The sequence below is a fragment of the Paramormyrops kingsleyae genome, chromosome 2, assembly GCF_048594095.1.
Source record: "Paramormyrops kingsleyae isolate MSU_618 chromosome 2, PKINGS_0.4, whole genome shotgun sequence".
In the NCBI taxonomy this organism is placed as follows: Eukaryota; Metazoa; Chordata; class Actinopteri; order Osteoglossiformes; family Mormyridae; genus Paramormyrops; species Paramormyrops kingsleyae.
In genome coordinates this window covers 10,831,377-10,855,118 of record NC_132798.1, presented here as the reverse complement: position 1 = coordinate 10,855,118, position 23,742 = coordinate 10,831,377, and the positions used below count along the sequence as shown (strand labels likewise).

General features: G+C 44.4%; 1 protein-coding gene across 3 annotated transcripts in view; it reads left to right on the top strand.

The window, feature by feature from the left end:
• Nucleotides 1–23,742, top strand: part of dcc (DCC netrin 1 receptor) — a 181,550-nt gene that overhangs the window by 78,170 nt on the left and 79,638 nt on the right. For all 3 annotated transcript variants that reach the window (XM_023803312.2, XM_023803310.2, XM_023803309.2), the window contains exons 6-7: nucleotides 18,573–18,727; nucleotides 21,413–21,533. In XM_023803312.2, the coding sequence (XP_023659080.2) occupies nucleotides 18,573–18,727; nucleotides 21,413–21,533 (276 nt within the window). The remainder of the gene's footprint in view (nucleotides 1–18,572; nucleotides 18,728–21,412; nucleotides 21,534–23,742) is intronic.

Here is a 23,742-nt window from a genome sequence, read left to right as displayed (position 1 = left end):
CAAGATTTCTTTCTGTCAGAATAAAAGATAGGCAGTGCGCGATTGAGCAAGGGATCGCAATTCAAACTAAGCAAGTCAAAGGATGTTTGGAAGGAGTATGATGCACAAGTTGCTTCTTAGTCTATGAAATGTGAGAGGCTTATAATGAAGGTGGAGAATTATTCCACTGGCTTTCCTGCAAAATCCCTTAGCTGTCTCTTGCACAACTGATTCCCACCCATGTTCTGAAGGCGAGGAGCCGCCCTCTCAGTGGTAACCCTGCCAAGCACATGACTTCTCAGCACTTCTCATGGCGAAACAGGCAGCTGTGCAGACAGCTGGGGTCCTCGCAGTGACATGTGGCATAGTGGAGAGGCCCAAAGGCCCAAAAAGAGCCGCTTCCTGACGTGCCTCATCGCTGCCCCCTGCTGCTCAGGGCAACGTTGGCGTTTGAGTTGGCGTCTGTTGTTTCTCTCCTTCAGCCTTCATAGTCAAGGGCGGTTCTGTTAAGGCCGACCGTCATCTCTGTCATCTTGGTGGTAATATCAAAGTGCAGCGTACCTTGAATCCTGGTAAGAAAATCAATATTGCTATGATGGTAGCTATTTACAGCCGTGCCTAATTAAGCAGAAATGCTAAAGATTGGCAGGCGGGAGGTAAACAGTGCTTTCGGTCCAGTTTGCCATTGTGGTCGCCATCTGTCCCATGCATGCCACCGTGAATTGGGCCACGCTTCTGTATTTGTGGTGTCTTGTCAGCCTTCTGTCTGGTCAGCCGGCGGGGAATGCCGTAGCCGTGGTGAGAATGTCAGCCAGATGCAACGGGAAGGCCGACAGCAACCATCACACCCGAAAGGTGTCGATTGAACTTGCTATTCAACTGCCTGTCCACACAGATTGTGTCTCTGCTCTCAGGTTGCATATTACGGTTTTCTCCCCTTCTGGGGGCTTTGGAGGGAGTATTGGCAATTCTATACACTTCTGTCCCAGTATGAGGTGCCCTTAACTTGGGGGCTTTACTCTGTGTTCGTTTGTTAGTCCAAGCAAACCTTTTAGACATTTCTGCTCATTCTGTGTTCAGAGAAGTGAGTCAGATTAGGTAATTTTTTTAATTAACCTGTATTAATGATTCATTGGCATTTGTCATTTAGAATGTGAGAGAGAATTCGAGAATATAGCAAGCTTTTTGACATCTTTTCACTGTATTGAACAGCACAAACTTAGTACACATGCAATGTTTAATAAAAATCACCAAATATTATGACCTCTGTGTAATTAGCATACCAGTACTCAGCTGCTTTTTAGATAATATTGTGAAATAGAGCATCTATGTCTACCCATGTTATGCCTATTGATGTACTTCTATACCCTTGACATTAGTGAAATGGTCACCTCCCTGCTGGTGTAATGTATGGTATCTTACTGATGACAAAGCGGATGCAGCCCTTGCTTTTACATTTAGGCAAGGGGGCAGAGAGCAGCGGCATGAGGCGATAGAGCGACGTCTGCCGCCGGATGATTTCCCCTGAAATTCCAACCTAATAATGACAAACGGCTGGTGCACGTTAACAGACTTACTTAACTGACTGTTTAAACCAGCAGGACTAAATGCAAAGATGTGACATGAGGATCAAAACGAGGATAGAAGAAGATGTTTGAGGTTAGGCTTCCACATCGGACTTCCCCTTTTACACGCTGGAGGATGTGCAATTTAATTATATCGCTTTTGAAGTGATGCTTTGCTCATACCTTGGGCTTTATTTCCCGTAAAATGTCAGTACATGTTTTATGAAACAGGACTTTAGTGCGATTTGCTGAATACGATATTGCTTTTGCCACACTGATTCCGGATGCCATTGCTCACTGACAGTCTGTCAGTCAAGTGGCACATGTCTATAGGACAGCTGTCCATTAGCAGTGTTTTGGTGGCTTGGCTTCAGCTCTTGTTCCCCTTTGTAAACAGAACCACCAACCCACCGCTGGGCCTGGCTGACAATAATGACCTTCCTGGCAGCAAAGAAGGCTACATGCTAATTGCTCTCGTGCATGGGGATCGGTCCATGTGGGTCTGCAATTTATTCTGTTACCCTCTGTGATTAATCAAATCACGATCACCTTTACCTCGGGAATGCCTAACTCCAATTAAACTAATTGTAATGAGATCAATTTAATCAGGCTCAGGGTGATTTGCTTCATGTTTGGAAACAGAGAATGTACCTAACACTAAAAATAGGGCAGTTTAATAACCCACATTTGTTAATTTCTGTATGTAAATCAATATTTTGTGTGTAATTTAATTTATGGAAAATCCGCATAGTCAAAGAGCAATTACACGCACCAACATGTCACAACAATATGAGAACTGCCGCAAGGAGAACTGGTGTTTTTCGGCAGATAAAAGATCCTTTAGCTAAAAGTTGTAACTTCCGTGTGAGAAAGGTACCCATCTGTGAGCCATATGGAGACATACTGCGAAGGTCTGTTATTCATTTGCCATTTTATTATTTCACAGTGCCGCCATTTATGATTGAAAATCCATGGCAATTCTAGATAATTCTTGCACATTTTGTCCATTTTCTGTAGGAGGAACCAGCTTTTCTGTAGGTCATCTTAAACCAAACAATTATATGCCATGATTGGCTAAGACTGGAAGAACGTAGCTCTATTAATATGGCGTTCATTGTGCCCTGCGATGGATTGGCATCTTGTCCAGGTTGTTCCCTGGTTGCTGTGTTGTTTTTCCCGGGATGGACTCCAGGCTCACTGTGAGCCTGTGCTTGTTATGGCAGATGGATGTTGATATGGCATTTAGTGAATGAGTATTAATTATTCAATGGTTTGCCTTTGTTTTAGCAAAAAACACCTACCTAGTGCATATACTATGCTGTGGAGTTATAAATAACCTGATAATTTCATTAACTTTCAACCAAAGCCAGGAGAGAAGCTAATTTAGATCACTTTTAATTTAGTTAATATCTGGCATCTGCACATATGTGCACATTAAGATACCCGGCAGTATTCTGACACTGCATTGCAGGATGAGGTAAGATAGGCTTACATCTTCAACAACCCCTGCAAGGTTGCAGCAGAGCTCGAGGCGATGCCACACACACTGAAGGATATTCTGAGGCTCCCTTCCAGCCACACCGCATGCCTGTGCTCTCTTGAGGAAGACGGAAAGCCCCACGGACACACAGATACGGAGAATCTGGGGCAGGATGCAGGCCCCCACCCTGGAGGTGACAGCCCACAGTGCTGCCCCCAAAGCCGTTATTCTACAGGTTAAACCAGACTATCTCAGCTTACCCTTCCACCTCCAGACAGTCAACAGCTCCTTTCACTGATTGTAATGTGAAACCAAATAAATCCATCTTGGGTCGGCCTTTCACTTGGAACATGACGAGAGAAATGGCATAAAAAGCTTGTATAAGATGGCACTTTCTCCCAGAGGAGAGGTAAGCAACCCCGATCCTAATCTCTTCTGGGTTTCCTCCAACTATTCTCTTAATCTGATGAATTATTACATTATTTAAAAGCAGCTATTTGTCATTTAGAAAGACAAGAAACCTCTGCACGGTTGCATGCACTTCAGGAAGAGTTTAATGGAAACAGACCGTGTTAAGGTAACCTTGGATAAGGGGGTCATATTGTGTTAGGATAGCTGACTATAGATCCCTACTGTGTACAACAATGTGCATGTTTAATGTATTGCTAGAAACCCAGAACTATGACTTCTGAAAGCAGAGAAGTGTTCACATCGATGGTGTTGGGCGATAGACGCTTGTATATATCTGCCAGTAACTGAATAGCAGCCAGGAGCAGTAATCAGTGCTGATCACATGCTTTTGAGCAGCAAGGAGCCAATTTCTGAAGGTAACATTTCACTGCATCTGAGTCATCAGACAGCATGAGCCGATTCCAGAGCTTCCCCTGCCGCACTCATGCAGCTGGGGGTGCTAAGGAAGCCCGTTTCTAACAGACGTCCCCCAAGCAGGCCTTGCACAGCAGTCTGTCTGGGTCTACACTGGCTGGGGCGCAAGTAAGGTGTGTTCTGCTTAATGCTGCAATTTTTCCCATTGTTATTCATAAATTATTCTCTCATTTTGAAAGTAGATCGATACTTTGTGATTGGCATGAGTGCCACACACTGCCTAATGTATAACGCAGAACTGTGACCTCGCAGTGATCTAACTCGCTAAAGCCGTTTAAAGCTGTCCAACAATGCCTGATATCAGCATGTAGTGCAGCAGCCTGCTCCGCATTGCCTTGCCTTGACAAAGCATGTTAAAAAGTGCACAACTCCGTACACAACCGCACTGAATAAAATATTTATTCTGAGCTGACTTTCATTTCATTAGTATTTCAGATTTCAGTTGAGCTCTTTTTTCTCCATCAGTTTTACTGTGCGGGCAGAGAAGCGTGTCAAAGCCCTGTTTTGTGTTATTCCCTCATTTTTTTTTCTTTTCTCCTGCCCCATCATGTCTCGTTGCAATCCGCAAGGTGGAACTGCAGGTGCTCCAAGGCTTGGGGCAATCCCCGAAGGAGTATCAAGTCAGGTGGGCGTTTAAGGCACAGAAACACCCTTGTGGAATTTGCGGTACGGGGTAAGGCTGTTAGTAGGTTATTTTGATGAGAAATGCATCCCAGGACAAAACACCAAACAGTGACGGTACATTTTTCCAAATGTCGACGCTCCCTTCAAATATTCCTTTCTTTCCCTTGAGGCTTCCTTATGAATTCTGAAAATTTTCCAACCTGATCTTCAGTGACATGCGCAGACTTTTCATGGGACAGGTACTTAAACAGGGGGCCAGTACTTTTTGCTGCCTAGGGTGGAGAGGTCCCGGGGGGGGGGGGGGGGCTGCCTTTGGGAGATTTTGTGTGATCGTCAGTTATCGGGGGGCACTTTCATTTTATCACTCCCAGCCCGCATGTAGCAGGTGATCTTTGTTTGTTTTGCTCTCCTTTGATGTGGGACGCACAGGTAGCCACCCCCCTGTGCGTTTACCCTCCCCCCCCCCCCCCGGCTGATGTGGCTGAACCGAGGCAGGGCGGCTGTCGGCCGTGTTCCCATTAAAATGTCAGCCTGAAGGTCAGCGCCTCCCATGGCTTATGCTAATGGTCACGTCACGCCGAGCCCGTGCTCCGCTACACGTGTCGCGCGGCGTCTGCCGCCTGGGTCTCCTCCCGGGACCTGAACCTCTCGCCTTTTCGTTCCGGCTCCCGTTGCCGCCGCACTACCTGCGAAATTGCACAGCGGGTGAGAAGCGAGGGTCCTTCTTCCTCCCTGCGCCTAGTGTAAACAGGAACTCCATTTATTTAATGTGGTCCTGGTTGCGTTTGAATAAATCATCGTGTCACATTGCATTAATATTCCAGACAACACTGCCGTTATCGGCTCCAGTATTATAAATATGTATGGACCTTATTCTTTTGGGACTCACTCCTGTTTTGGACTGGTTGTGGTCCTCCAGGCTGCTAGTTGCCACCAGTAATTGGCAGTTTAGTGCATAGCCTCTGGTGAGAGTGGTAAGATCACAGTTTAAAGGAAATCATTACAGCTTAATTAGTGTATATGGCCATGACGAGGCAGCACTGCAGCGAGCAGCTCGTCCACGTGGCCGCTTCTGTCATCTGGATGCAAATGCACATGAATGTGGGAGTGGGCTTTGGGTTTGTGGAGCGCTGAGTGGGGCATTTGCATGAGGGGGACGCGGCCAGGACCTGGAGTGGTGTGCCGCTTCTTCGTTGTGCTCTTCAGGCCACGTTTTCCAAGCCCTTGCTGAGCAGTTTAGCGTTTGGCAAGAAAAAGCCCAAGGTATTCACAACCGGCGCTCTCAGTTCTGTGTTGGCCAGGGTCACTGCCGCTAACAAGCGGACAATTACTATCTCTCTATATTGATTACTGGCACTTACACCATACTGCACTGCTACACTGTGACCACGCTTGAGAGATAATGTCCTTTAATGCCGTTTGATCTGTCAGCTCAAGTTAAAGCTAACCTGCACCTTGACAGGTTTGTCTGCAGTGAGTACTCCTATATCTGAGCTACCTATGCTACTCACTAGCAACAGATAGCGTAGTGGTTTAGCGTCAGACCCGGAACGCGGTTCCACCGTTTGCCTCCTCGGAGATCTATATTCTTCCATTAGAAGGTGTCCGAAACGACACAGAAGTATATTTGTTGCTTTAAATTTAAAAATGGGCTCAGTCCAGTTCCGTGTTGCTGTGTTTCTACATGGCTTTTGCATGGGATGTCAGGCATTTGGATGTGTCAGGCATGTTAAGTGTATGAGATGCGGTACTTAGGGCAAGCTAGACATTTGGCTTCAATGCCCATGAGCCGTTTAGCCAATCAGAAGTGCGGTCCAGGGAAGGTGTAACAGCTCGAGACCGCGCAGCTCAATAAAGCAGCCATTTTCATATTGTGCTCCGTTCATCATGCCACTATTATATATTTTAAGTGGTTAATTCACTTATGGTTTTCCTGGCTGGGTCGGTATTGACTGCTTGCAGCTCTGTGCTGGCCAGGCGCAGTGGCTTCCAGAAGGAAAAATCACTCACCAGCATCTCCCCCACCCATATCTAGACTCAGGCTCCAGCCGTATGGCTGAAACAGACAGCGTCCCTGGCGCAGTATCAGCGGCTCCTGGTAACCGTCCAGGAAATTAAAAACCTCGTTAATCTTCCTCTGACGGGGTGAGAAGCTCGAGCTAATGGCCGCTCACTGATTGGGCGAGGAAGCCACAGCCTGTCAGAGAAAGCCAGCCTTTACCTCATCACCAGGATCGAGCCGGCACGCCGGCGTGCAACCCTCAGGGTGAACCGGGAGCCCGCATCTTCGTCTTCTCTCTCTCTGTGACGATCCAGGATCCAGGATCCAAGGGCAGCCGCAGCTTAATGAATCGGAATCCTGAAGGGTGCAGGGCGTGATCCAAGAAATGCGGTCACAGGACAGACACAGGTCAACAATGATTTGGAGCAATATGTGTGCCAAAAATCTCAAACGTAATCCGTAAGCAGCACCTGAGGAGTAGCAGTCATCAATCAGCCATGCAATGAGCTCTCTTAGACTAAATAAGAGATGTACTGTAGGGGTCTCTGGTATTGGGGTGAGTCCTGGCATGGTCTGATTGGGCGTAGTCTGATGGGGCATGATCTGATTGGGCGTGGTCTGATGGGGCATGATCTGATTGGTCGTGGTCTAATGGGGCATGATCTGATTGGGCGTGGTCTGATGGGGCTGATTAGCACTGCTGCCTCACACCTCTGGGACCAGGGTTAAAGTCTCCACCAGGGTTCCATGTGTGTGGAGTTTGCATGTTCTCCCCGTGCAGTTGTGGGGTTTCCTCTGGGTACTCCGGTTTCCCCCCACAGTCCAAATACATGCTGTGGTTAACTGAAGTTACCAAATTGCCTGTAGGAGTACATGTGAATGTGCCCTGCGATGGGTTGGCACCCCATCCTAGGTTGTTCCCTGCCTTGTGCCCTGCGATGGGTTGGCACCCCATCCTAGGTTGTTCCCTGCCTTGTGCCCTGTGATGGGTTGGCACCCCCCCCCCCCCCATCCTAGGTTGTTCCCTGCCTTGCCCCTATAGGCTCCACACACTCCATGACCCTGGATAAGATTAGCAGTTACAGAAAATGGATGGATGGACAAGGATCAAAAGAAATAAATGTGCACCTATCAGGAAGAAAAATCCCAAGATGATTTATTTTGAGTTAATTTCAATAATAATTCTCCAAAATGTTCACAATAGTAATATTTAATATGTGTCTGAATAATCTGTGCGATGTGGTATACAGTGTAAATACATTCCATGGCAAACAAGAGACATACAGAAACAGAGGACTGACTGCCGTCGCTGAAGCTGACAGGAAGTAGAGTAAGGGGGATTGGCTCAGTTAGTTGCCAGCTGTCAATCATCTCCATGTCAATAGATCACCAGCCAGGGGTCAACAAGTTAATGAATAGTTGCTGACTGTGGTTAAGCTGAAGTTCCATAAGGCTTTAAAGAGGGTCAGCTGGGCAGGTTTTGGGAGGGATTTGAGAAATAGGCTGTCTGCCTCTGATAAAGTGTATAGGTTATCAGGGTATTGGTCATTATTCGGTTAGCTGTGTTTTTTTTCCATGCTGTTTTATGTCTGCTTCTTAAAGGGATCCCTTGCTTTTTCTGTATTTCAATTTTGGAAGTAAAGTTTGTCTTTGATTCCTGCCGTCTGGTGCCTCTGCCCTGCAAGACTCACTATTTCCCTACAACGTGTCAAAATATCTTAACAGTACTGGAATCAATACAGTGTAAAACTCCACTGAAGACTACTCTCTTTATAAAGTGTCAGCTGCACGGCCTCCCAAGTGGTGCCTTGGTCAAAGTAAGGAATATCCTACAGTCGGTATCCAGGGTTTATTCCCGCTGTGCTGTATTAGTTGCCTGCAGCGAGAAGGCCTGGAGGACACAAATTGGTGTGGTCTGTCAGGTTGGTTGGATGGCTGGGTTCCTCTCTCTCTCATTGCTTTCTAGAAACTGGCCCTGTAGGTGGACCTGAGCAAATACTGTTCTCCTTCGAGTGTATACCCATGTAAATACTGCTCTCCTGCAAGTGTGTCCCCACATAAATACTGCTCTCCTCCGAGTGTATACCCATGTAAATACTGCTCTCCTGCAAGTGTCTCCCCACGTAAATACTGTTCTCCTCCGAGTGTATACCCATGTAAATACTGCTCTCCTCCAAGTGTGTCCCCACATAAATACTGCTCTCCTCCAAGTGTATACCCATGTAAATACTGCTCTTCTCCAAGTGTATAGCCACATAAATACTGCTCTCCTCCGAGTGTAAACCCACATAAATACTGCTCTCCTCCGAGTGTAAACCCACGTAAAATACTGCTCTCCTCCGAGTGTATACCCACATAAATACTGCTCTCCTCCAAATGTGTCCCCACATAAATACTGCTCTCCTCCGAGTGTAAACCCAGGTAAATACTGCTCTCCTCCAAATGTGTCCCCACATAAATACTGCTCTCCTCCAAGTGTATAGCCACATAAACACTGCTCTCCTCCGAGTGTAAACCCACGTAAAATACTGCTCTCCTCCGAGTGTAAACCCACGTAAATACTGCTCTCCTCCGAGTGTAAACCCACGTAAATACTGCTCTCCTCCAAGTGTAAACCCACGTAAATACTGCTCTCCTCCAAGTGTAAACCCACATAAATACTGCTCTCCTCCAAGTGTATCCCCACATAAATACTGCTCTCCTCCAAGTGTGTCCCCACATAAATACTGCTCTCTTCCGCGTGTAAACCCACATAAATATTGCTCTCCTCCAAGTGTGTCCCCACATAAATACTGCTCTCCTCCAAGTGTAAACCCACGTAAATACTGCTCTCCTCTGAGTGTAAACCCACGTAAATACTGCTCTCCTCCAAGTGTAAACCCACATAAATACTGCTCTCCTCCAAGTGTAAACCCACGTAAATACTGCTCTCCTCCGAATGTAAACCCACATAAATTCCGCTCTCCTCCAAGCGTAAACCCACATAAATACTGCTCTCCTCCAAGTGTGTCCCAACATAAATACTGCTGTCCTCCAACTGTGTCCCCACATAAATACTGCTCTCTTCCACGTGTAAACACACATAAATATTGCTCTCCTCCAAGTGTAAACCCACGTAAATACTGCTCTCCTCCGAGTGTAAACCCACGTAAATACTGCTCTCCTCCGAGTGTAAACCCACATAAATACTGCTCTCCTCCAAGTGTGTCCCCACATAAATACTGCTCTCCTCCGTGTGTATACCCACGTAAATGCTGGTCTCCTCTGAGTGTGGCCCCACGTAAATGCTGGTCTCCTCAGAATGTATACCCACGTAAATACTGCCCTCTTCCGAGTGTGTCCCCACATAAATACTGTTTTCCTCCAAGTGTATACCCACGTAAATATTACTCTCCTCTAACTATATACCCATGTAAATATTGATGTCCTCTGAGTGTTTCCTTCATACCCTTCTCTGCCATCTGTACACGTAAATACTGCCCTCTTCCGAGTGTAAACCCACGTAAATACTGCTCTCATCTGAGTGTGTCCCCGCATAAATCCTGCTATCCTCTGAGTGTACTTTTACATAAATACTGCTTGATGAAAACTGCAGCCTGTTGAGTGACAAAGAGTGTGTGTCGGGCAGCAGGTACCTCTGATGAGGTGTGTGCTTGTCTTCGCCCTTCCTGAGTTGGCATGGGGCGTCATTGACCACTGCAGATTGGGGAAGAATAACGTGTTCAGAGTGCAAATGTGAAAACTGTGAGATGACCAAGACAAAATCAGGAGTCTTTTGATGTGAGAAGAGTTGTTGTTATCATCTCGGTTGATTGCCTGGGGGATGGGATGGGTGCCTGTTGTACTGTTGGCACCCCCTCTGGTGCACGCCATCATGTGGTCCTCTATTTCCCATAACCACCCCTAAATAATGTGGCACGTTGCCTTTTTTGTTAATTAACTTGCTAACCAGCCCCATTATCTCTAACATGCTCCTTAGTATTCGCCTACCGTAGCCTTGACTATGGCCATCACTGGTGAAGCTTGTAATGTTAATCCCATGTTATGAATGTGCACTCTCAAGGCAGAATTTGCGACATTCTTTTTACCACAACCAATTATATATATATATATATATATATATATATATATATATATATATATATGTATATATATATATACATACATACATACACATACACACACACACACACACATTTTGCTGCTTCTCAGGTGTTTCCTTGGTTTATGTGGTTGCATGTGACCGAAAAGGTCCCTGGTTCGAATTCCTCTTAAGTATACACTTAAGATGAACAATGGCAGTGTATATTTGCTAATGCATTTCGTTTTTCTCTTTTTGTCTTGCAAATGTCATCTAGTGCTTTTGGAACATAACATTCCCATCTATAATTAAAAAGATTTTTTTGGTGAAAATCAGTTTGCTCTTACAATAGTTCTCAGACGTTTGCCTTTGTTTCAGTTAGAGGGAATAATTGACCAAGTTGTGCCTATTTACAATTTGAGTGAATTGTTATAATGATTTAATCCAGTTTATTATACAGTCTTACGTCAAGTTGCGCCTGATTGAGTCACATGTGATCTCATTTACGTCTGAGGTCCATAATAAATAATAAGCAGTGATAGCGAGACGCCTGAAAGCGGATGTAGTAGGACGTTAGCAGGTGTATGGCTTAGTGTAACAGGTGCAGGAGAATGGGCAGCGCTGCCAGCCGTATAATGACCATATCGAATTTACAATGCCGTATCCAATTCAATTCAATTCAATTCAATTTTATTTATATAGCGCTTTTAACAACAGTCATTGTCACAAAGCACTTTACATTTAACTGGTCAGAACCCCACCAAGCAAGCCTGAGGCAACAGTGGCAAGGAAAAACTCCCTCAAGCAGAAAGATACCTTGAGAGGAACCTAGACTCGGAAGGGGACCCCATCCTCCTCTGGGCGATATTCAGACAGTAATGTATATGTGATGGTGAGCTACAATATTGAGATATGTCCAAATGCAAGTCGACGCAAGGCAATTACAATGTATCATAATCTGTAATGCAGTCGCTCCTCTACTTACGAACTTTCAACTTACGAACTTTCAGACATACGAATGACAAGGACTGTAAGTCCAAATTGTGTTTGTTTCCTGTTTGCAACATCAATTTTTTTTCTGCACGCCAATATTGCCTAGTATGACTTCTGCCCGCTACTCTTGTTGCGTAGCAGTGTCTATAGAAGTTTGCAGTGTGGAAGAATAATTAAAGGTTAGGTGGGATGGGATGGGTGAATTATGGGATTGTTGTTTTGTTTTAAGCCTTAGGCAAGAAGATGCTATTGCATTGTGGGATTGCTGTTCTGTCCTGGGCCTTAGGTCAGAGGATATTGTTCGTTCTTGTGGACTTGTGAGAGGAAGAGTGCTGGAGGGAACACGCTGTGGAGCACAATGACCTGGCACAAGGTAGCAGAATTGTTATAATAGGAAAGAAGGGGATGCATCTGGTAGCTGACTAAGGGAAACTCGAGGTTCATGAGGGAAGGCTGTCATGATAACGGTGAACAGTTCATGAGCAGCTGGGAGGGGAGATCCCTACTATTACCCTACTATTACCCTGTTTATGATAGTCTGAGCTAATAATACAGAGTATTCTACTTAACGTCATTATAGGATATCAAAGGTACACTTAAATAACCACTGTCAGTACAAACAACATGTAGAAATAGAACAATATGTAATTAATCAATCATATAATTATTATGTATGCACAGGAAATGCAAGATTGGACATCCTATATGGTGAGCAATCACGCTGAAGATGATCTTTTATCAGGGGGCTTCTGAAGGTATATAATGGGGCACTTTTCTTTTGGGGGGTGTACAAGCACCCGGGTTATGTGGAGCAGTGTGTCACGCTAATTTGCATCATCTCACTAATAAAGACAGCAGATTTTACCTTACCAACCCTGAGCTGGCCTTAGCTATTTTTCGTTATTTTTCTCTCTAGCTAAGACATAGGCGGGTCGTTCGGAGATCGTTTTTTTCTTCCACAGCCGTCCTAACCAGCTGAAATACGTTTTGTTGAAAGTCACTGATCTGTTCCAGTGTCTAATCTGCGGTCAGCAGTATCTGATGTATCATGGCCAGCATACACCTGACTTCTCAAACGCTGTTAGTTTTGAAGGGAGCTGGATCTATGTCCTCGATCGATTGACAATTATTCAGTCCCCGTGAAAATCTTCAGGCTATTTTAAACTGTGTGATTAATTAGTCATACAAGATGCTGTGTGTTTAGGGCAAACACTGGGACACATTTCCTGCATAGTAATGACGGTAAGAGGCTGTTTATTAATTGGATCCTTCTTTATGTCGTACTGAAGCTGGACCTTGTGTCTAAGCCACCTCCTATGTGTGGTTCCTCTAAGCTGTAAGGGCCTTTCCTGAAGTTTATTTCAGTGTCCCTGTGGGTTACTGTGGGTCCTACATGATGCAGAAATGAGTTATACAGGTTGAAGGTCATATTCATGTGAGTTACAGGAGTTCATACCTGTATGTGCGGTACAGGTTATGTGAGTCATCCATGTGTCTGTGGTTCATACCGATTTTTGGCATAGGTTTAACTTATGATTTTGAAATGGCCTTTTTCGACTGGACAGTGTCAAAGTGTAGACAACTTTTTGGATTGTGAAAACTACAGTAGTTTTCTTTATATATTTAGTTATTTATTTTTTGTTAAAGCAGATATAAAATATCCCTTGGCAGGTTGAGATGTTCTCCAGAGACGTGGCTGATGTTCAAGAAAAACTGTCGTTATGGTTGTGAGTTTAGCTGACAATCTGTCTAAAAAATATATAAAGAAACATATGCTTCAGGTGCAGAGCATGGTAGCAGGTGACATGGCTGTTAGAGAAGCTGGGGGAAGTAACTATGAGTCCTGATTGAGGCACTGCTATTAAGGCTTTGGGTGAACTGTCCACCTATATAGACGGGCAAAACTGTCACTCTTTACGAAAGCATCACTAAAGTAACAAAGTAATAATGCCTTTCAGCCTTGTTTTTGTTCTTCCCCAAACATCGGACACCTTTCAGTGCTTGATGTGGCACACGGCTGTTATGTCAGACTTTGTTTCACTGTTTCCGTGCGCGTTACGATAGATATTATTACCGCCACTCGGACTCCGGGCCAGCATATTCCCATAAAGCAAAACAAGAAGCGGAAATATAAATAGCCGACCCAGGAGTAAAATGTTAATTCACGGAAGGATTAGTACTGCCACACAGAAGTACAGTGGCCAGCAGAGTGACACCGTCATGCCGCTGCTTGTCCTGCTGTTGTTCTCCAGAGATCTGAAGCGGAACTATATAATTTTGCCAACACAGAAATAAAGCCCCGGAAATCCCTGTCCGACACTGTGAACATGTCACGCTCAACACGCCTCTGTGTGATTCCTCACAGAGAGACAACGCTGCATTCCGCGCCCCTGACTAGCTAGCGTCTACATCGGCCCTGTGACGCTCCTTGGAAGTCATGTCATCCTCCGGGCAGCATTAATATGGTTCCCTCTTTATGTCTGAAAGCAGACAGCGCTGCGTGGAGATGGTCGTCTCTGTCTCACATACGGAGCTCTCGCAGGGGGAGCCTTCCGAGCAGTTCATGAATGAATTGCTTGCCCGATGTCTTACAAACTACTAATCTTAGTGTTGCATGTATTAATTGTATGAAATATTAAGTAATATATTAAATTTTGAAAAATGGATCAAGGCCGAGTTTTTTATTATTATTATTATTTGCACTGGAAGTCGGCCATTCAAATTTCATTGTATCTACAACAATAAAGATATATTCTATTCTATTCTATTCTATTCTTGAAACGGGCCACTTGGAAAGGAGAACACGCCTGGATCAAGGTGTGTTATCCTTATAATAAACTTCAAAAAGATATGTTTCCTTCATTAGATTAATCTTTACCAGACTTTGCTTAGACTGAGCAGAACTGTAATTGCATTATGATACAATGATTCATAAGTTAGATGTCCCAAAATTGCCTATATTTAGGGTGAGATGTGGTTTTTCCATACACTCTCACTGGGCCAGTGGTCTCTTTATGCACTACAATGTGTTAAATATAATTAAGATATTAAATGATGCAGTAAGTTATTCATGGACAGGAGAGCTGTATTAAATACAGATTACTGTTAGCATGGTTCAGTTACTTGCATTCCAACCTCACGCCTCTAGGCCTGACGATTCGTGCCTGTAAAGTTTACAGTCTTTATTTCATGTTGGTTTTCTCCCATAGTCCAAAAAACATGCAGTTTAGATGAATTAGCACCTCTAAACTGTTCTGACTGAGTATGGCTCCTGTGATGGACGGGCATGCTGACTGCGTACACTGCTTCACAGACTCCTCTTGCGTGGATACAGTCCAGCTTTGCATAAGCAGCTAATGAAGAGGGGATGGTTTAATTATATTACTAATTATAATTCTTTTTTAATATGGTGAGGGGAAAAGGTTACTAGCTGTTTAAAACTCACCAAAGATTTTTTTTTATTACTATTACTGAACTATATGTGTCAAGAAGAATATAAAACTGGCAATGGATTTCAAATTCAACTGACAGCATGGATGTAATTACGAGTTAAGACAGCTATGACTGAGAAAGACTATTATTATAATACAGACACTGGGTAGCCATGCAAAGAAATACAGTGTGAAACACACGCGCCACGGATTGAGAGATACAGTGTAACATATTAACATAGAGTTTAATCTGTTGGAACTGGTCTGATAGTATCAACAGTAAATATATATTTTCCCTGGGATTTTTTTATTGAAACTTAAAATACTACACAGTGTTCATGTTTTTTTTTCTATTCTTTGAGATGTCATGCTGGGCCGGCCATTCTGGACTGGGAATGTTTTCTGTAATTCTTGATGACAGCATAACTTTGTTGTTATTTTCTATTGACAGCCTTAAAAGGTACAGCTCAAGGTGACATTAAGGATGAGAGATTTAATCCCTATTTAAAGCCCTTTTTTCTTGCCTGGAATGACATGTGTTGCCATTAGTCTGTTTTGGGTAACACCCATCTCAAAGGAGAAACAACAGACCCTTAAATAGGGCAAACTAAGACACCCAACCCCCACCCCGAGTCTCCCAAATAAGCAAAAGAGACATTTTTTGTCATCACATTTTTAGTGTTTTGCATCTGCAGGAACAAAAAATGAGAGCTGGTTTGTCTGATATCTGCTACACACTGGGATGTCATGCAAACACTACCACCTACAGACATTTCTCTGAAATATTAACATAAATTCTTGTGTCTGGATACTAATCATGAAAGAATGAATTGGCAGTTGCTGTGCAATTATTCATACGCCAAACTCAAATGGTACCTTTAATATACCGCATGACAGAAGGAAATTTAATCATTAGTATTATTAATAAACCGAACAACTTTAGATTGAACATCTAACCTTCCTGTGTAAGTTGGTTAAATAGCTAATTAAGTACATATCTGCAGACAGTTATCTTGCAGGCGTATTCAAAAAGTGTAATTCCAATGAAAAAAATAACTGCATATATGTATTGTCAATGGGCGGCATGGTGGTGCAGTGGTTAACACTGTTGCATTGCACCTCTGGGACCTGGGTTCGAGTCTCCGCCTGGGTCACATGTGTGTGGAGTTTGCATGTTCTCCCTGTGTCGTCGTGGGGTTTCCTCTGGGTACTCTGGTTTCCCCCCACAGTCCAAAGACATGCTGAGGCTGATTGGCATTGCTAAATTGCCCTTAGGTGTGCATGTGTGAGTGAATGGTGTGTGAGTGTGCCCTGTGATGGGCTGGCCCCTCATCCAGGGTTGTTCCCTGCCTCGTGCCCATTGCTTCCGGGATAGGCTCCGGACCCCCCGCGAACCAGTAGGATAAGCGGGTTGGACAATGGATGGGTTGATGGATGTATTGTCAATCACTTGTCTACACCTTCAGTTAAAAAAATATCAGTGCAAAAACATGACGATATAGAAAAAATGGAATGCTAATTTAAATTCGTTGTTACTAAAATACATTTGTTAAAATATGTACAGTACGACTTTACAGCAGCGGTCAGTGACTTGCTCAGGACCTTCACTCTATGCACCATGTCACTGCGGAAGGACTTCTCTGGAATACTGGAGGGTTTCCAGTCTCGCTAGAGCAACATTATGATGATTTTATTTATACATAAACACAGTCTACATCAAACTTCAACTAATTAAAACTTAATGACATTGCATAATTTAGCATGGTTTGTTTTGCGTGTTATAAAGCAATCAGCAGAAGCGTGCTTGAGGAAACCTACAGAGAGTTAGAGTATTTCTTTAATGTCTCTGTATTCAGACACGTAGCATGACATCAGTCGGCGATATTAAACTGTATGAACTATATTTTCCAATGGAAAACCTTAAAGAAGTATTCTTATATTGTATAAATTTTGAAGTGATTCAAAGTAGTGAAGACTTTAGTTTAATATCCAAAATGACGACATAAACATATAAAAATTTCATCCCTGTCATATAATTCCATAACTTAAAATAAAATCATAAAGGTTAATGAACTAGATTAAACGGTTGTTTATAGTTGTGGTAGTAGGGTTACTTTATGAAATGCTTTTAGTTATCAGTACCTATTGTGTGTAAAAACACTGATTTGCTCCATTTGCTAGAAGAAATACTGGGAATACTCACAAAGGTGAAGTTATTCTTTTTGTATTTATATTTGTGAGTTCTATCCCTTTTAAATTAATATGGCATCAGTTAAATAAAATAGTAGAAATGAGCTGGGAGCTTGAGCAAGCAGCCGGTTTCTGTGGGGAACAGAGGACTTGTTTATGGATGGAAATCAAGATTCTTTTCAGTGAACTACATATTTTGAGATAGTTAACCAGCAAGATTCATTTAGATTTGTTCATTGTTTCATTCAGTTCCCTCTTGAATACTTTTCCATTGGGAGGAGGGTCCCTTTTAGGGTTAATTTTTAGTTTTTTGTTACTTAAATTAAAACACACACACACACACACACCCTGTTCCAGCTTGTGTGCAGTTCTTTCCCTGTTGGATGGCTTTCCTCTGGTAGTCCAAATACACACATCAGGCTAATTGGTTCCCCTAAATTGCCCACAGAGTATGACTGAGTGTGTGCATTTATGTGCCCTGCAATGGACTGGCATCCCATCTAGGGTGTACCCCAGTCTTACGCCCTGTGATGCCTGGGATAGGCTCCAGGCCCCTGGCAACCCTGACCAGGATAAGTGGTTGGAAGATGGATGGATAGTTAGTACATAATTATACCAGTGGGTGGCAAAAGAGAGGGTGTCTTTGTTGTGAATTGCATAGTCTAGTTGACTGATCAACTAGAATGATGAATCAGTCATTGAACAAAATAAATGAACTGAACGATGAATCACTGAACGAAATGAACGAACAGAATGATGAGTCACTGAATGAACTGAACAAACTAAACAATGAATCTTTGAAGAAGGAAATTACCAAGCTGAACACACTGGTGCAAGGTGTGAGAAAGTTATATTCACTTAAAATATTTACTCACAAAGAACAAATTGTCCAGTGAACTTTGTACTGGGGGGGGGGATACAAGTGTGGGGAAAAAAAACAAATAACTGTGTGGGGAGTTTGAGGGGGGGGCAGACCTATTTCAAAATTGCAAAAATTGCAACCTTTAGAAATATTGAAAATATTGTGTACCCATTATATGCCTGTACGCATTATATGATTCAAACAAATTTAAATAATTAAAAATAAAATTTGTGGTAAGTATGTGTGTGTTTTGGGGGGGGGCGCTGTTAAAAAAGAAAACGGAATATCACAGGCCTAAACTGTGGCTTATCTGCTGTACATGCACCCCTCCCTTCCTGTGGAAGATCGCTACTGACCGAATCACAGGCTAAACATGTCAGAAGAACAGAAGTATGCAACAGAAGTAGCATAGCCTAAACAGGACTAAGCATGCATACCTGGAGAGGAGTCTGACCGGTCACCCTGCCCTTCTGTCCGCAGTGCCGCCACGCTTCCTGACTGCCCCCGCCAATCTGTACGCCTACGAGACGATGGACATCGAAATGCAGTGCGATGTGATGGGGAGCCCGGCGCCCACCGTCCGCTGGGCCAAGAACGGGGAGATGGTGGTGCCCAGCGACTACTTCAAGATCGTTGTGAGTGCTGCTTTTATTCACCCAGGCCAGTGGGGGCAGTGTTGTGCTGGCTTTCAAGATCAAAGTCCCGGGCGCCATCTGTACTCTTGTACTCTTGATAAAAGTCCTTAACAAAAAAAATGTTTAGGCTAGAATCTATATTGTTATAGTTGCGTCATACAAATAATTAAGCATTTGACAAATGCATAACTTACGATGGGTTGGCGCCCCACCCTGGGTTATTCCCTGCCTTGTGTCTGTAGCCTCCGGGATAGGCTCCTGACCCCCTGCGATCCTGAATAGGACAAGTGGGTATAAAAGATGGATGGATGGATGGATGGATGGATGGATAAATATGTAAGAGGGGGAACCTCCTGATTAGCCAGTTAATGGTTTGAAAATCGATCCTGGTTTTTGCTGGTTTGCGACTGTGAAGCCCTAATGGCTGAGACAAAAGGCTTGGCAGTTTGGCAGCGGAGAGTAGCGGTAGCATCGACGTGCAATCGCGGCTGTCCCTCTGGCGTGACAGGGGCCTGGACTCGCGGCTGTCCCTCTGGCATGACGGGCCTGGACTCGCGGCTGTCCCTCTGGCGTGACAGGGGCCTGGACTCGCGGGCTGTCTGTGGGAGGCTGCTCACAGCCTCTCTGGCATGTTGCCGGATAATTAGGAGGGTACAGTACGGGCGTGAATCTGGAGATTGATGAAATCAGAGAGGCGCACTCCAGTGTGACCGACCTAGTCGGGCATGACAGCCAGATTAAGAGCGGGATATTACCAGGAATTAGGAACAAATACAAAATAGTGGCAAAAATCCTGCCAGAAAAATACATGATTATGCAGGGATGATGGATGAGCTGGTCTTTTTTTAATCGCTGGGGTCTTTGGGACCCTGAACATGAAGTGTGTTCCTCCAGTGTAAGTAAGAGAGGGAGTACCGGCTGAGGACATTATATTGTAAATTCCCCTTGTCTGGACCTTCAATACTTATACTTAATGGCACAGTATATATAAGGCAGAGGCACAGTCAGAGAGCTGTAGGACCGCCTGAGGAGTGCATAAGGTAGCCTGTCATGCACCCTATTTATGCTAAACACTGTTCACACATACGCATAGATGCATATAAGCACTATATTCTTATATAGCACTTTATTCATGCAAAATGTCAGTGATGAGGCAACGGAGTATGTTTGCCAAATAACCTAACCCACCAGAATCAAATTTACATGTAGCACTTGACTGGACTTTCCCAAGAATCCTGTCAGTGTATATTAACGCACCATTATTTCCGATGGATACTGTCAATGTTGATTTTTGTGTTTAATATTACTTTATAAATTAAATTTAAATTCTTGTATATTACTAAATGTGAAATAAAACGCACCAGGCCCTGAGGTGTTTCTGTGTAAATGGATAGGAACAGATAAAAATGCAGAAGGAAGCTTAAGTGTGATGATGTCGCTCGTTTAGTTTAGCATGATTGGCTGCACACTCTCCTTTACCTTCCTGTATAATACACCCTATACTGTATAATTTTTCTAATGAATTGTTTTGCCAGAGATATATAAATGAATATCACTTTGCTTAAGGCTGCATTAAAAAAAATGTGCTTCAAAAAATACATTTGGAAGTGGTACGAATATATATTTGTATTCAACACACGAGCCGAGCTAAATCCAATTCGCTGTACCCACTAGTGCAGCAGAGTTGACATCTTCCATGACTATAATATTCCCAGGAGGCGGTGAGCTGTATCCCCCATAATGCATTTCAGATCCACACAGCACCAGACCAGGATGGCAGGTATGTCAGCTCAGGGTCACCCAGCTCAGGACTCTCGCAAACCCTACCTGTGTTCGTCGCCGGGCGCCAGACCAAGCCTAAAAGCAACAGCTTCATTCTCTCTGGAGTTGGGACTCCCGAAGACCGCAATCCTAACTATTCTCAGTGGATCTGTGGAAGACAGACCCAGACAAAGTTAGGACCCTGTTGGGACTGTAGTTGATGAGTCGAATCAAAAAAATAATAAATGTCACGAGTCGGACCCCTTAGCTGCAGATGTCACAGGCATCGCAGACCTTTGTGTGCGGAGCGCCAGCCATCGTTTGCCAGATGCATGGCAGTCATGGTGAGAGCTGCTGCAAATTAATCCCTGGAGCTCATTCGCAGCTGGTGATATAAATATTACTTTGTTTTGTAAACACGTGTAAGTTCACGATGGTGATTATGAGCTGCCAACAGCCAAAGTGTTCGCAGTCCTCTACGTGCGCCTGTTTATATTGCGGGAATCTTCGATGGCGGCACTCTGTAAGCGGTGATAGTCGTGGACCCACACGGCATCTGTGTCTGAGCGCCTGATCGGCAGTGCGGATTTCCAGAAAGCAGCGTTTCGTTTACTGTGAGGTTGTTTGCCAGTGTGAAAATCTGTGTGATGAACGTGGATAAAACCAGCATTTGTGAAATATAACAATGATATTAAGCCTTGGTCCAGCTAGTCTCTGAGGCAGCTTGCTGCTATCTTGCTGGGAGAGCTCCACAGAGAACATCCCTTCTAGAAGCTTCTATGTAGCGTAGTTTTGTAAGCAGTTTAATTTACATAACAGTGCAGTAGGACAGTTTAACCCAGTTTTCTTCTGGGATGGATTGATCTGTGTTACACCCTTCATGCTGCCTTCTGAAGTTAATGCACTTAAACTCTTTGGACTCAGGGTGGGGGCCACTTGCAGATCCTGGGTCTGGTGAAGTCGGACGAGGGATTTTACCAATGCATGGCGGAGAATGCAGCGGGAAACATCCAGGCCGCTGCTCAGCTTATCCTTCTGGAGCCAGGTAAGACTCTTTAAGAAGACACTTTGTATCTATGTCTAGCTCACCCAGTCTCACAGAAGCCCAGGAAGACCTCCTCCTGATTGAATGTCTTCTGTCTTTTAACTGCCTTCACTTCCACTGAGATCACGTTAGTGACAGGCCTCCAAAGATACCCTGTTAGCGATATGACCATTCTCCTGTGATCAGGCCCAGCAGGGTTTTGCACCCAGTACTTTAATATTTAACAGAAGAGGTTTCATCTGTGGTACTCGTAGGGCCTTCTGGATGTCTTGTTTACCTTCATGACTTACTAAAAGCCTCCTGTATCATTTGCTCAGAAGTGGTTTCACAGAGCTTCCTGTATGACTCACTAGACCTCCTGGTCATGGCTGCTGGGGATGTTTAGTTTGGGCAGGCGGGGGGGGGGGAGTGGTTGGTCTTCACTACTATGGGAAGTCGGCATTCACAAATATGGAGGCTGGGATTCCTCTTGTGTGTTGTCTGGATCTTCCCTTCTGTTCTGTGGGCTGGATGATGTTCAGTGCGCAAGGCTGTAAAAGGCAGACAGAGCCAGTGGTGAGGAGAACGTGCCTTTGATGTGGAACCAGCGGCTGTGGAAGCTCACACTCCAGTCCCCTTCATTCTATGGAGGGTGGTTCCGTTACTATAGCTGCTATAAACTGTTCTAACTCTGCCCTTGAGTGCCGGGGCAGAGATTTCTCTCTGAGTCTCTCAACCAGCCACACAAGCTGAAGGACCTTCCCCTGGGATGCTAGTTAGGAGAAAGAGCCAGATCCAATCTGGGTGCAGACCTCCATCCCCCCCAACGCCTGGCAGCATGTGATTGCCGCTGTCCAGGCTCAGCTTTGTGTCCAAACAACTCTTTCAGTGATAGAGCTCCCAGTCGGAGGTGACCTTCTAAGTGCACGTCAGCTCTGTCTGGGCTGCAGATGTGCCACGGCTCTGGTGGGAGGCTGTGGCTTCAGCCACAACATGAAGTTCTCATTCGGAACCCCAGCGCCGTGCATGCTAAGGAAATTAACCTTCATTCGACTCTTCAGCCTCTGGTGGATCAGGGGTAAAAAGATGCATTCCAAGTATACGTACGGTTTTGACAGAGCTCGGTGTCGCAATGTTAAATCTGCTTAACCAGTTTATGACCGTGATGTGCGGTGGCCCTTCCAAGCTCATGTGTAATTCACGATGCACGGATTTCAGTCATGTGTCTCCCATGGCTTTCAGTTACAGACAACCAAGCCTGGCTTGGGCTGTAGTCCACAATTTACCCCCATTAGCAGCCAGGCCAGATGGCACAGCAACAACAGGGCCGTTCAGCCAAGTAGCACAGTGTCCAGGAGTGAGCCAGTGAGCAGAAAAATACTCAAAAGAAAGGGGGTGGTACTGATCATGACAACAGGAAGCACAGTGACACTGTCAGCCATTAAAACAATACTGAATAACATTCAGGTGTTTTTAAACTTGTTTCACAATATGAACCTTCACTTTAACTAGGGGGACCATGATAATCCATGTCAGGGAGGACACTTTGAGCTCCGTCAGGTTTTACAAACTACTTTAAAACCGAAAGGCAACTGTGCTCGGCTAAATAATTGTGTTCTTCTTGCGCTTTGACCTGTTTGTTTCCTTGATTGAAAGATTCATCCAGCTGGTTCACATTAACGTTAGTGACACCTGTTTGATTATCGGAGACTGACGTATTTTATTATGGACGTATTTTATTATGTGTGTGGCATGTATCAAGAACCAGAACATGCCACTTGCACTGCCACTGCAGAGGTTTAGTTATATGTGCGTGATATTGTATTTACAGGGGATGGACAATGAAAGTGATACACTGGCCAATATAGTGTTTGAGGTTTCGTGGTAATGTATGTGCGGAGTAGTGCTCAATCTTCACTAATTGCACATTCCATCAGTAAGAGCCATAAGAGCATGAAGGTTGAATTAGCAGAGCAATAGCACAGCTGTATGTACTGTATAATATCACCATCCGCACAACAAAATGGGAGACATATCAGAGTTCAAAAGCAACGGTATCCAGGGTAATGTTGGCATATCACCACAATGGACGGACCACATCCTACAGGAGTGACTGTGGATGCCAGAGGGAACTATCTCAAAGGGGTATTCAGGCACCCACCCCTGATTTTATCCAAAAGAAAATAGATCCACAGCTGCCCAACTTACTGCAAAATTAAATGTGCACCTT